The 13,473-nt window shown below is 42.1% G+C and overlaps 1 protein-coding gene across 1 annotated transcript; it reads left to right on the top strand.

Moving 5' to 3' along the window:
* Window positions 1-6,364: 6,364 nt before the first annotated feature.
* LOC117366764 (DNA replication complex GINS protein PSF1-like) lies at window positions 6,365-6,874 on the top strand. The gene has a single exon (XM_033958600.1). The coding sequence runs from the start codon at window positions 6,365-6,367 to the stop codon at window positions 6,752-6,754; it is 390 nt and encodes a 129-aa protein (XP_033814491.1). The 3' UTR covers window positions 6,755-6,874.
* The last annotated feature ends 6,599 nt before the right edge of the window (window positions 6,875-13,473 follow it).

The following is a 13,473-nucleotide window of genomic DNA, read 5'->3' as shown; positions in this document are numbered from 1 at the left end:
CGGGGTCTGGCCCACGACTTAGCCCAGTGTTCTTCAACCACCTGTCCACGGACTGATGCCGGACCACAAAATAATTCTTTTATTTCTGCCGGTCCATAGGTGTCAAAAGGTTGAAGAACACTGATCTATAAGAAAATTGAATCCTTATTAACTGACTTCCTGTGGAATCATAAAACACCACGAATCAGCTTACAGAAACTTAAATGCTCAAAAAATGATGGAGGTGTTTCATTCCCTAGTTTGTATGACTAACATATATCTTTTCTACTGCGCCAGGGTGCCAAATGGAACTATGTTTCAGTAGCCACACTCTTACCACTTGGCTACTATTGGAATCATCTTCTAGTCCTCTACAACTGAAATATATTCCTCAACGATCGAACCCTATACTACTCTCGATGATACGGACTATTTGTGAATTTGAGGCTTTCTCAGACGCTAAGGGCTCCTTTTACAAAGGTGCGCTAGCGTTTTTAGCGCATGTACAAGATTAGCATGTGCGCTAGCACGCTAGCTGAAAAATTACCGCCTGCTTAAAAGGAGGCGGTAGCGGCTAGCACACGCTAAAACCGGTAGCGCACCTTTGTAAAAGGAGCCCTAAATGGGGCGCTTCCTCATCAGCTCCACTATGGAATAACTCCAAGATTAAAATACAAAACAATCTGGTCTCATGGAAGCTTTGGCAAGATCATAACATATGGAACGTAGGCCAACTATTTGACGGTCAGCAATGGTTCACATATGTTTCTATTTGCAGAAACTTTGACCTACCTCTTTCGCAATTCTTCCGATGGCTCCAGCTCACCCATACTTTTAAGAAGGACCTCCTTCCTTTGTACTCATGCACTAGACACCCTTCATACTTATCCTACTATTACAAATTTACTTTCAAACCCAAGGAAGCTTCCAACTGGTACAAATTACTGCAACTGCACAAATTTACTCCGGACACCAACTTACAAGCATATTGGCATTCTGCTCTGAGCCTATCTTTTGATGGTGAATGTTGGTCTTCCATTTGGTCTAGAACTAGCAGGGTCCTGCATTCCTCTTCGATGATCCAAACTGCATTCTTCACATTACACAAAGCCTTCTGGACCCCTCACTGCATGGTTAAACTTGGTCAACCCTATCAGAACACCTTTTGGTCTTGTAAGGATAACTGTGGCACGCTCCAACATATGCTGTTCGATTACATCCTATTGAGAAAATTTTGGGACCAGATATGGTCGGCTGTCACTGTATTGTTACCTATTGATCAGCCTATAAGCTACGCCATAGTTATCTTTGGTGCTGAGGTGATTACACGCCCCCTTTCTGAACCGGAATCACTCTTACTTAAAGGACTGATGACTTTGGCATTGAAAGTGATCTTGTCTAACTGGAAGGATCTATCGTCTGCTTCTTATTCAGCTTGGTGGGCAAGTGTCTTTCTTATTGTGAAATATGACCGTCTCTATGCTGAGAAGTCTGGTTCCCTCAGGAAATTTCATGAAATTTGGGACCCCTTACTAGATTTTTGCTCCACACATTCCTCCTGATCTTTGTCACTATTGCAAATACCTTTGTTTGTTACACTAATATGCCCGATACTACTTCTTGTTATTATTTTACACATGATATTAATAAGTTTACTGCTCGATTACTCATTACAGATGGAGTCTTGTAGCTTGTATATATGGTCGGTTTTATTTCTTTATTTTCTACCCTATGTTGTGTACTGCTTATTCTTTTTTGATTACTTGAGCTACCTGATAGTTTAATGTCAGATATTGACTTCTGTAGCAGAAATGGGTGGAATTGTCCAATCAGAAAGGTGCACAAATAAAAGTGTCTTTCAACTCATCTGATTGATCTTTTATTCATCCAAAATAACTCGACCCGAAATGTACATGTTTCGGCCCTAAGGCCTGCGTCAGGAGTCTACAAGTTATTGACTTCTGTTCAGTTTCTCAACCTTGTTATTACTCTTGTTTGCTTTCTGTGCTTTTTGTACTGTTTTGATTTGTTCTAAATACCAATAAAACTTTTGAACTCAAATCTAGTCCATATATTTAGCACCGCTCTCTCTGAAGGGCCACAGAGCTAAGTATACATGAACAGAGGTGACTGCTGCTGGCTGTGCAAACAGCAGCGATTTTCAGCAACTATTGGTATACGAGGGGCCACTGAAAAGTTCTCAGCCCATCTGAGACGAGAATGATGGGGAGCCATGAAACTTACAAGTTATTCCACACTTACCTTGACACTTTTTGTTTCAATGAGGCAAATGCATCTAGTAAATGGGCACAAGTATAGGGAAACCAAGACATTGTGACATCCCGATGAGGTTGGCTCTTAGGCATTGATGGAATGAGGCATTATGACATCACAATAGGAAAGACTGCTGAAAAGTTCTCAGCCCAACCAAGAAGAGAATGATGTGGAGCCATGAAACTTACAAATTATTCTACACTGGAAAAATCACAAAATAAAAAAAAAGGAAAGTGAGATTTGAAACCAGATCCCTTGGCTCACAGTCCACTGTACTAACCATTAGTCTACTGCACAGATCTACATGCTGTTCTATTAAGAATATTCAATATAATGCACGTAGAAGCCACCCGTTCCGTGAGTTAAGGACCTCTTCTCCGAAATTTACAACCCAGATCCTCAGCAGCACCACATTAAGCTCAAACTTTTTTCATTTACCTAATGATTAATGTGCCAACTCGTCACTGGATCTATATTTAATATCTTTACTTTTTAAAATTCCCAACTTGTGATATAAATATATGAATCTTATTTTAATTTATTCTTATCACAATACTTAGCTTTGTGGCCATTGATCTAGGGACTGTACGCCAACATGTTTCACCTTGCGTTTTTTCAAGGCTTAAATCCCTAGATTAAAAAGAGATATAATCCCTGCATTAATACCTAACACCAAAGCTGTGTATATGAAGTTATATATTCACCATATATATAAGCCAGATTAAGAAACTGCAGCTTACCTATTATTCATACACCACCCTTCTCAACCACATTTCACGATGAAAGATGGCAGCAGCATTTCTAAGAACCTAACTGTACTCTAACTGTAATCTATTTGTTATATCACATAGTAACGTACAGTCAATTTAATATCCAGTTTGCAAGTTCTTCCATAATTAATCCAGGTACCTCTCCTCCCTTGTAACAAAAAAAAAAAAACCAACCCAAAACTGTTGTAACTTCACTGGAAATGTCCAGTTAGCTCTTTTGTAATCCGCCTTGAACTGCAAGGTATAGGCGGAATAGAAGTCCTTAATGTAATGTAATGTAATGTATAACATCCCACGGGCCCAACAGCTGAGACCACAAAGCTAGGTATTTTGATAAGAATAAATTAAAATAAGATGAATATATTTATATCACAAGTTGGGAATTTAAGAAAGTACAGATATTAAATATAGACCCAGTGACGAGTGGGCACATTAATCATTAGGTAAATGAAAAAAGTTTGAGCCTAATGTGGTGCTGTAAATTTCTGAGAAGAAGTCCTTCACATTTGGGTTCTATTAAGAATATTCCTAATACCTGAAACTGTCACAGACCCTGGTATCCCTTGCAGGTTTCACATTCAGAGGAGAGGCAGGGGGAATAGCAATCACTGGGGAATTAAGGAGGTGTCGTGCCTTAATCCCTCCAGTGCAGAGCTACTCAATCAGAGCATTTTTTTCTGTAATCTGGACGAGACGAGTACCAGGTTTAAATACAGACATTCTTTTTTTTTTTTTTTTTTTTAGACATGGATGTCCCTTCCCCCTTCCCCTTCTGGGCCCTCCTTAGTCCCTCCCAAAACATACCTAGATCACGCCTCCTTGCCCTATGGATCTAATGCTGTGTTAGACATCCATATTCTGCCTTTGTAAAATCGGGAAATGGACATTTATGCCACATGGACTTCTAAATGTCAGTTTTCAACCATCCAAAATAAGAATAGAACTTCTCAAATAACCATCATAACTTGCAAAATACTGTACAAGATACACTCTACGGCTGGTCTAAATGTTGGATCAGTGTATCGCAAACTGCGATGCGGTACACTAGTGTGCCGCCCAAGATTCCAGGTGTGCCGTGAGACGCTGGGGAGGAGGAGAGGTGCTGACTGCCTACAGGACGTGCCCCTAGCGACGAGAGTCACATCCTGTAGGCAGTCAGCTAGCGCCTCTCCTCCTTCCCGGTACCTCTTCCCTTCCAGCACCCCTCACTGGCAGCTCAGGGCGCATCTGGAGGGCCTTCGCGCGTGCGCAGATGTCGACATGATGACATCATGCATGCACGTGACATCATCACATCAACGTCCATGCACTTCCGGATGCCCTCAAGCCACGACCACCGTCTTAGCATGCCGTGGCTTCGCAAAGTTTGTGAGACGCTAGACTAGATTTTATAATGTTCCCGATGTACCCAGTGTCTGTTGTAGAATAAAGTGTTCCCCCGCGAATTCACGGTTCACAAATCACAGACCCGGTCACTCGCGGTCTGCTCCGACCGCCTCTTCCTGTAGTAAAGTCGGGCTACACCAATCAGGAGCTGCATGTCAAAGCAGCTCCTAATTGGTGTAGCCTGACTTTACTACAGGAAGAGGTGGTCAGAGCAGACCACAAGTGAGGTCCTTCACCCGCCAGCACTCCAGATGCCCTCTCCTGTCTCTCCTGCCTAAAAAAACGCATTTACAGTTTTTCAAAATTCATGAATTTGGGGGGAGTACTGTAGGCTCTTACTGTGCAACCTCAGGGTACCTAACTGGAGGTGCCCAGTGATGTGGCCCTGCTGTTAGGGGCCACGCAATGAGAGACCTCACACTCTATATACTGTTCTTAAACAATAAGTATATTTATTAAATCAATAACGGCTTACAAGAATAAACTTTCAGCATATGGAATAACAGAGTGTAGGATCAAAGGCCTGAGATCCAATCTGTTCTAAATATGGCCTCTAAAAGGCTGTCTTTTATACATTTCTAGGTGGCCAACACCACGTTGGTCTACACCATATGATTAGTTTTTATTGGTTATTTCTTTCACATCATTATACTTGTTAATTCACTAATTGGTTTATAATATTTGTGTCATGTTATACATGCGTCCTGTTTACCAGAAAATCTATCTTTTCCCGCATATGCCGTTTTAATCATCACTATCAGCAATTTCAAGCCATCGGCCAGTAAAAGCCTGTTTGTCACATGATATTCTTGCAAAATAATGTACTTTTATATTCTATTCTTGATCAGGATGCTGATCAGGATGTGTCATAATCCTATTATGATATCATAGCAGATGCGATGCTTGTTTGTCATGTAAAGGGGTGAGTTTCGCTTGCTTTGCTTATCATGAGTTTCGCTTATCTCAGCAGGTTATTTCCCAAATGCTGTATAACAGCTGATCATTATAGTCAGAATGTTCTGTGAATCATTTTTAGGCCTTTAATACAATAGTTTACTTATAGCAGAGGATGGGTCAGTGTTCTTCCATTTTCTTCACCTTTAGTTCTACCTAAAGGGCTTATTTCGCTTCACCTGTATCAGTACAAGGACTTACTGTTCTTCCCCCTCCTCTCACCAGTCAGTGGTGTAGCGAGGGCAGGAGGTGCCTGGGGGTGTCACCCTCCGTGCCCTCCTATCTGCTTCCCACTCCTTCTGCAACACCCCCGCCCTTCCGCACACCCACGCCGCACTTGCGCTCTCCCCACCTCCATACCTCTTTAAATCTTTGCCAGCATGAGCAGCTTCTCCGGCTTGTTGCTCATGCCGACATTGGCTTTCATCTGATGTCACTTCCTGGCCCCGCAACCCAGAAGTGATTTCAGAGGGAGCCAGGCTGGCGCAAGCAGCAGGCCAGAGGAGTTACTCTCCCTGGCAAAGAGGTATGAGGGGTGGGGAAGAGAAAGTGTGATCATGGCATGGGGCAGAGAGATGCCGGCGCCCCCCACCAAGACTTTGCCCGGGCGCGGTCTGCCCCCCTTACGACACCACTGTGCCCAGTTATAGAACTGCCCACATAAGACTAAATTCTATATATGATGCCTAAAAATAATCTGCATTGAAAGCCAATGCCAAGCGGTATTCTATAAACTGTGCTTAAACTTAGGTGTGGTTTATAGAACAGTGCGTAAGCCTGAGACCAGTGCCTAACGTTAAGCGTATGTTGCACCAATGGAAATGTGCTACAAATCCTCACACAAAAAGTTAGACACTGATGCCTCTTATTCTATAATTACACATGTAGCTTTGAGGAACCCCCGATCTGCCATGACCCTCCCATTTCCATGTCCCCTTTTTGGCGCCGGGCATACATTTAAAGCATGGATCCTGCACCTAAATTTAAATTAAAACCAATTAATGCTCATAGAGATATGCAACAATATTGTTGCATATCTCTATGATCGTTTGCTTCGGATCCGAGCACTTCGATGGGAATATGGCAGTGTGCTTCCAAATGCTCTCAAATTTCATATGTCGGCAGAAGAGATGGAGTGGTTCAATCAATATAAAAAGTCTCTTGCTACCTATATGAGATCGCTTGGAGGAGATGAGGGACTGGACATAACGCAGGATATGAAACCCCCCAAAAGCTTGTATATTGAAGTGCGGTGTTTACAAGACTATGGCGAATTTGAGATTGATGATGGCACTACAGTCCTCCTGAAGAAGAACAGTCAGCATTTCTTACCCAGATGGAAATGTGAACAATTGATCAGACAAGGAGTTTTGGAGCATGTGATGTCATGAAGCCCTGAAGTATATAAATCGGCAAACCGTTGGATGTCCTCATTAGGGATTGACTTAAATGAAAACACTTATATAAAATCTTACAAAATAGCTAGTTTCAGAGGATATTTGTGTATTCAATGATTGAAACCCCCCCCCCCCCCATTACATTATATCTGCTTGATTAAAAAAAAACAACAACAATTAATGCTAATAAATGCTTGTTAAACAAGTTACCAGCACTAATTGTCTTATTATTCAATTAAGTTGTGTGCAAACTGGGTACATGCCAAAATTTATGCAAGTAACTCAAAGCACCATATATAGAATATAGGGGATAGTGGATGCCCTATAAAAATACCTGCTTATGAATATTGAGCTGAATGGCTTCTTTTTTCATGAAATGACCTACATTCTTACATCCCCTTCAAATCTTGAGACAAAATATTCCATAGTGATGAAGCCATTTTATGTTAACAGTAGACAAAACTTCTAGGCAGGAGGCCAATAACATTATGTTCCTGACTGGAAAGTAAAACATGATGAGCAAGTCTATATTAATTTTCAAGTATTCAGATCCTAAATTATTAAATGCAGGATAAACCAGGCATTAAATTCAATGCATTTTTCCAAAGACAAACAGTGCAAAGAAATGAAGAATTGAACCTTTCCCATATGGGTTTATATCTACGAGGGGCCGCTGAAAAATTCTCAGCCAAAACAAAGTTGGGACAGTCTCCATTGAGGCTGGCGCGAGCAGCAGGTGGGCCACACCAGCAAACATTTCAACAGGCATGTTAGAGGAGCAGAGAGGAGAAGAGGTGCCGGCATCCCTGCAAAGATGGCACCTGTGGCGGTCCGCCTTACTATGCCACTGTACTTAGTCCAGTGATTTTTCCACTTTTTTTTTTGTTCCATTGGAAAAATAACAGGGAACAAAAAAGTGGAAAAATTGCTGGACTAAGTGTACAAATAGCCCTTGATGAAGACTGCCCCAACGTTGTTGTGTTGGTTAGGCGGGAATCTTTTCAGCAGCCTCTTGTATATCAGGTTTGTTATATTGTAATTCTACAAGGGTGTACAAGTAGAAATACACAAATTTCGGGTTCAGTTTCAACACCAAAACTGGCCTGAAATTCTGATTCAGCCATGTTTCGGTTTCAGCTGAAAATGCAGGTACATTTTTTTTGCTGAAACCAAAACTTTTCCTACCACCATAAATGCCACCCTCCTATCACCCCAGGCCCTTGGGACTACCTTTAAAGCCCTGTTGGTCTAGTGCCCTAACTAGAGCACGAGTGATCCCCAGTCGCTCCTGCCTCTGCCATTTCTGCTGTCAAAATGGCTGCCAAAACCTTCATCAGCAATCTTGGTGCACAGTGATGGGTGTGGAAGGGAAGAGAGATAGAAGAAATGCGTCTTATGGATAGATGGGAATAGGAGAGAAGAAAGAGTGAGGAGATGGTACAAAAGATGGAAAGGGAACACATGGAAAAGTAGATAGATTTTAAACGCAGAAAAATGAAAGAAAGTTGAATGTTAAAAGTTAATGCCAAAGATGGATGTAGTTACAAACTTATTTCCTGATAAATGGTTCAGGGTGAAAGTATCAAACAAAGAGAAACCAGAAAAGATATTGGATATAATGAAACGAACTGGCTTCAATGAAAACAAGTCTGTAAAGTGTGACCCAATGTGGCTTGTAAAAAAAGCTCAGAGATATGAAACTCTGAAGGGAAGGCTGTTAAACCTCCCTGAGAAAAGAATTCACCTTCCAGTCATAGCAGCTTGACAAGTCCATAGGGCACACTTAAAGACTCAAAAAAACCCAACATGTTTAAAAAATCAAAGTTCTTAAAGTCTTTCCACTTTATGAGGTGAATATCTTCACTTGGTTAACATAAGAATCAGCATTGTAATGGACTAGCCACATAAACATGCCAATAGGCCAGTGGGTCACCTTAGAGGGCACTGCTGTGAAGTTCAGGTACCAGGTGTACATCTCACCATAACCGCTTTATAATTTATGGTGAGCCCTCCAAACCTACTATACCCTCTTGTCTGTCATGCGAATAGCCCTTATGGCTGCAGGTGGCACCTATATGGCAGTAGAGTAGGGTTTTGGTGAGCTCATACTTTCCAATATTAGAATGGCTCATGGGCCTGGGAAATGTAGCAATTATAATGGCTTATGGGTCTGGGTCCTCCTCTCTATGGTTCACTAGCCCACTCACCAGGCTATTAAGGTACCTGTGTGATGCAATACTAGAATTTCCCATACTAGATGCTGCTGTTCTACAGACAAGTATGTACAGTTTCATTTTGATTTTGGAGGAATGGGAGAGATCATTACTTAATCCCTCAAGTGGTCATCTGGTCAGTTTTGGTACCTTTTTGGCACTTTACACTTCTAAAACAGGTCTAACTCATGACATCTAAGTGCCGTTCAGACATCCAAGTCTAAGCCCAGCCAGAGCACACCTCCAACATGTCCCCCTTTAATTTTGGATGCACAGTGGCTAGGACATCTTGCAAGATGTCCAGAAAGATGGTTTCAAATATTGGTACTTGGACATTTTGGCGAGAAATACATCCAAGTGCCGATTTATGCCATTTTTGGACATCTTGGTGTTTTGAAAATGCCCCTAATAGCAGAATTAGGGGTTTCTGCTGTATTGCAGATTTTGGTATCATCTGCAAAGAGGAAAGATCCAGTGAAGCTGGAATTTGGCAGCTAATATTTAATGCTAAAAATGCAGGGTCATGTATTTAAGCTGCAAAAAACCTAGTGAAATTATTCAGTTTGGCGGTAAGAACATAAGCATCGCCTCTGCTGAGTCAGACCATAGGTCCATTGTGCCCAGCAGTCCGCTCCCGCGGCGGCCCCCCAGGTCAATGACCTGTAAGTGATCCTTTTCTAAGACATTTTATCCTGTATAGTACCCCTTTAATTATACCCTTCAATCCCCTTTTCCTTCAGGAACTCGTCCAATTCCTTTTTGAAACCCAAAATCGTACTCTGCTCTACCACCTCCTCTGGAAGCACATTCCAGATATCCACCACCCTCTGAGTGAAGAAGAACTTCCTAGCATTTGTTCTGAATCTGTCTCCCTTCAATTATTTTGAGTGCTCTCTTGTTCTTGTTGCTGCCACCAGTCTGAATAATCTGTCCCTTTCTACCTTCTCTATACCCTTCATGATCTTGTAAGTTTCTATCATGTCCCCTCTAAGTCTCCGCTTTTCCAGAGAAAAGAGCCCCAGATTCTCCAGCCTTTCAGCATATGAAAGGTTTCCATGCCCTTTATCATTCTTGTTGCTCTGCACAGGGAAGGCCGGGAAATGCTGCTTCTACACAGGGAAGGGTGGGAAATGCTGCTGCTGCACAGGGAAGGGTGGGAAATGCTGCTGCTGCACAGGGAAGTGTGTGTGTGTGGGGGGGGGGAAATGCTGCTTCTGCACAGGGAAGGTCTGGAAATGCTGCTGCTGCACAGGGAAGGGGTGGGAAATGCTGCTGCTGCACAGGGAAGGGTGTGTGTATGGGGGGGGGAAATGCTGCTGCAGCATAGGGAAGGCCTGGAAATGCTGCTGCTGCATAGGGAAGGGTGGGAAATGCTGCTTGTGCACAGGAAAGTGTGTGTGTGTGGAGGGGGGAAATGCTTCTGCACAGGGAAGGGTGGGAGGGAAATGCTGCTGCATAGGGAAATGGAGAGGGAAAGGGGGCCTGGGAGCAATCTTGGTTTGCTTTGGGGGAGGGGAGATAGAAGGGGGCCATGGAGAGACAGAAAGACAGGCAGGCAGGTAGCGCATTAGAACGAAAGACAGCGGGCAGGGAGAGAGACAGAAAGAAAGGACAGACAGCGGGAGGGAGAAAGAAAGAAAGGAAGAGAGAGACAGGGGCAGGGAGAGACACAGAAATAAAGAAAGACAGACATACATATATTCTCTCAACCGTTAATGTAACGGTCTTAAACACTAGTAGTGTAATAAACTAATTAGAGAAAATAAACATCTCTCACATAAACACCTCATGTCTAGGACTACACTAACTGCAGCCAGGTTACACCGTATGCCTACTTACACAAGTAAAAACAGAAACTGAAACAGATTTTATTATAAAGATAGAAAAATATATTTACATCTAGCCAGCAGTAAATAACAACTAATAATTATTCACAGTATCTCTGAATATATATATATATATAAATGTCAACATACAATTAATACAACAGTAATCGCTAAGTAAATTAGTGACTAATTCTCATACAAAATATACTTCCGTACAATACTGATTCCTGATAAGTTAGTAGCAATTTAATAATAGCTTATTACCAAGGATCCAAAACGCACCTGATCCCCTCCAAACAAGATTCTATCTAACCCAGCAAAACTGAAAGATAATTCTTTCCTCACTAACGGATGTAGCCTCCTCAGCGTATCCTGGGGATGGAATTTCTTTCTCTCAGGCTTCTGGTATTCAGCAAGCTGTCCATCTAGGGGTTGCAGATATCTCCGTCCGTTCAGACAAGGTCATTTATCACTGGTGTAGCTGGTATAGATACTACCAGTTCTTCTTGTGATTTAAAACAGCACTTTCAGATATGTCTAAAAGTCAGTTCTGCGTCTTCACTCTCCTCCGAGAGCCAGGTCACAAGAGGAATCCCTTTATCAGTTCTTATTGTAAAACAGTGCAATGTAAAGAGAGATTACAATTATAAATCTGAGCTCTCCCGAATTCAAAATTGTCTAACTCTGAAAAAGCACCTCAATCCTTAGATTTAGTCAGATGACCCTTGAGGACCAATCAAAGCAGAACAGCAGGAATGAATAGAGGTCTTCTTGAACAGAGGCCTTCGGAAGGCGCCACAGAAGGTAAGAGGACAAGGCACAGTTCATAAGCCAAATGAAAATAATACTCCTCTTTTTTCTCAGAGGCCTGGTCTCGCTGAGATGGTAAAATGTCCTTTACTGTACACACACAGTTCTTGTAAACACATCCAGAATGCTTCAGGGCAACAAAGATGGTTTATGACTTGCTTGACATATACCAATAGGTGAAGCAGGAATCACCCCTACATGGCCAAACAGGTAGAAAAGGCAATGGTGATATGGAGGGATAAGAACGGTCAGTAGGAAAAAGGATATGATTATGCCAATATGTAAAACTCTGCTGAGATAATAATAATAATAATTTCTTGTATACCTCTCTACCAAAAGTTCAAAGCGATTCACAACAAAGGATAACATACAGCCAATACTTAAAATACAAGATAAACAATTAGTATTTAATACAAGATAAAAGCAATCAGTAAAAAGGATATATCAGGTAAAATCAATAAAGTTTAAGACAATAGCATAATTAGCAAGTAAAAAGCTTATAAAAATCATAATAGATTTGATAGTAAAATGGCTAAGAGGAAAATAAATCAAACAGGCGTGTTTTTAGTAATTTCCTAAAGTCAAAATAGGAAGTAGCCTCAAGTATTAATCTTCCAAGCCATGTATTCAGTTTGGCGGCTTGGAATGATAAAATTCTGTCAAAGAACTTCTTGTATTGGCATGATTTAAAAGAAGGATAATTAAATAGATTTATTCTACGAGTACTCCTGTTGGAACTATTCATGGAAAAACTGGGAGGCAAGATAATCAGGTAGCAGTTTTGGGGATGCTACCTGATTATCTTGCCTCCCAGTTTTTCCATGAATAGTTCCAACAAGAGTACTCGTAGAATAAATCTATTTAATTATCCTTCTTTTAAATCATGCCAAATACAAGAAGTTCTTTGACAGAGATATGATAGAGATGTTTAAATATCCATGTGGCATAAATGCACAGGATATGAGTTTCTTGCAACTGAAAAGAGGCTCTGGAATGAGGGGCTTAGGATGAAGGTGAAAGGGGATAGATTCAGAAGTAAACCCAAGGAAATACCCGAGGAAAGGGTGGTGAATTCATGAAAATTGTATTTAAATTCAAGAAACCTTGGAACTAGTACATTGGATCTCTAAAGCAGTGAAAGGGAAAGAAGATGGCATGTATGAGCAGATTGGATATGCCATATCATAGGCGTCGGAATGGGGAGGCCACCGGGTATATGGCCTCCCTAAAAATTGGCGGTTGCCGATTGGTGCCCACCCCAGTGGTGTACCAAGGAGGGGCGGGGGGGCGGTCCGCCCCGCGTGCCAAGCCCTGAGGGGGTGATCCCGGTCCGGTCCGGTTCCTCTCCCCCTGCGAAGGGGGTCGCGTCTGGAAACAGCCTGCAGGAAGATCGCGAAGCCAGCGATCTTTGCCTACTTCGGCTGTTTCCTCCGCCACGGTCCTGCCCCTCCGCCACGGTCCCGCCCCTCCTCTGTCCTCTGGGGAGGACAGAGATGGCAGATGGATGGTTAGCACGGAGAAAGAAGAAAGAAGGAGACCCTGGCAAGCAAGTTATCAGAAGACAACCAGAGCCTTGGACCAACAAGATTTGAAAAATAACCAGACAACAAAAAGGTAGAAAAACTAATTTTATTTTCTGTTTTGTGATTACAATATGTCAGATTTGAAATGTGTATCCTGCCAGAGCTGGTGTTAGACCGCAAACGTGAGCTAGGATTTAACAGAGAGAGGAAAAGTCCTTTTTGTTTCTTTATTTTATTTACACCACAGCGCCAGTGTGGTTAGGAGAAGCCAAAGGGGGGTGAAAAAGCTATAAAATAAACCCACCAGGATGTTTGAAAAAAACACCCAATTGGGCAGGAAA

This window comes from Geotrypetes seraphini, chromosome 1 (assembly GCF_902459505.1).
Source record: "Geotrypetes seraphini chromosome 1, aGeoSer1.1, whole genome shotgun sequence".
NCBI classification, from domain to species: Eukaryota; Metazoa; Chordata; class Amphibia; order Gymnophiona; family Dermophiidae; genus Geotrypetes; species Geotrypetes seraphini.
The sequence above is the reverse complement of the archived record's forward strand: the minus strand, read 5'-3'. Positions and strand labels throughout refer to the sequence as shown.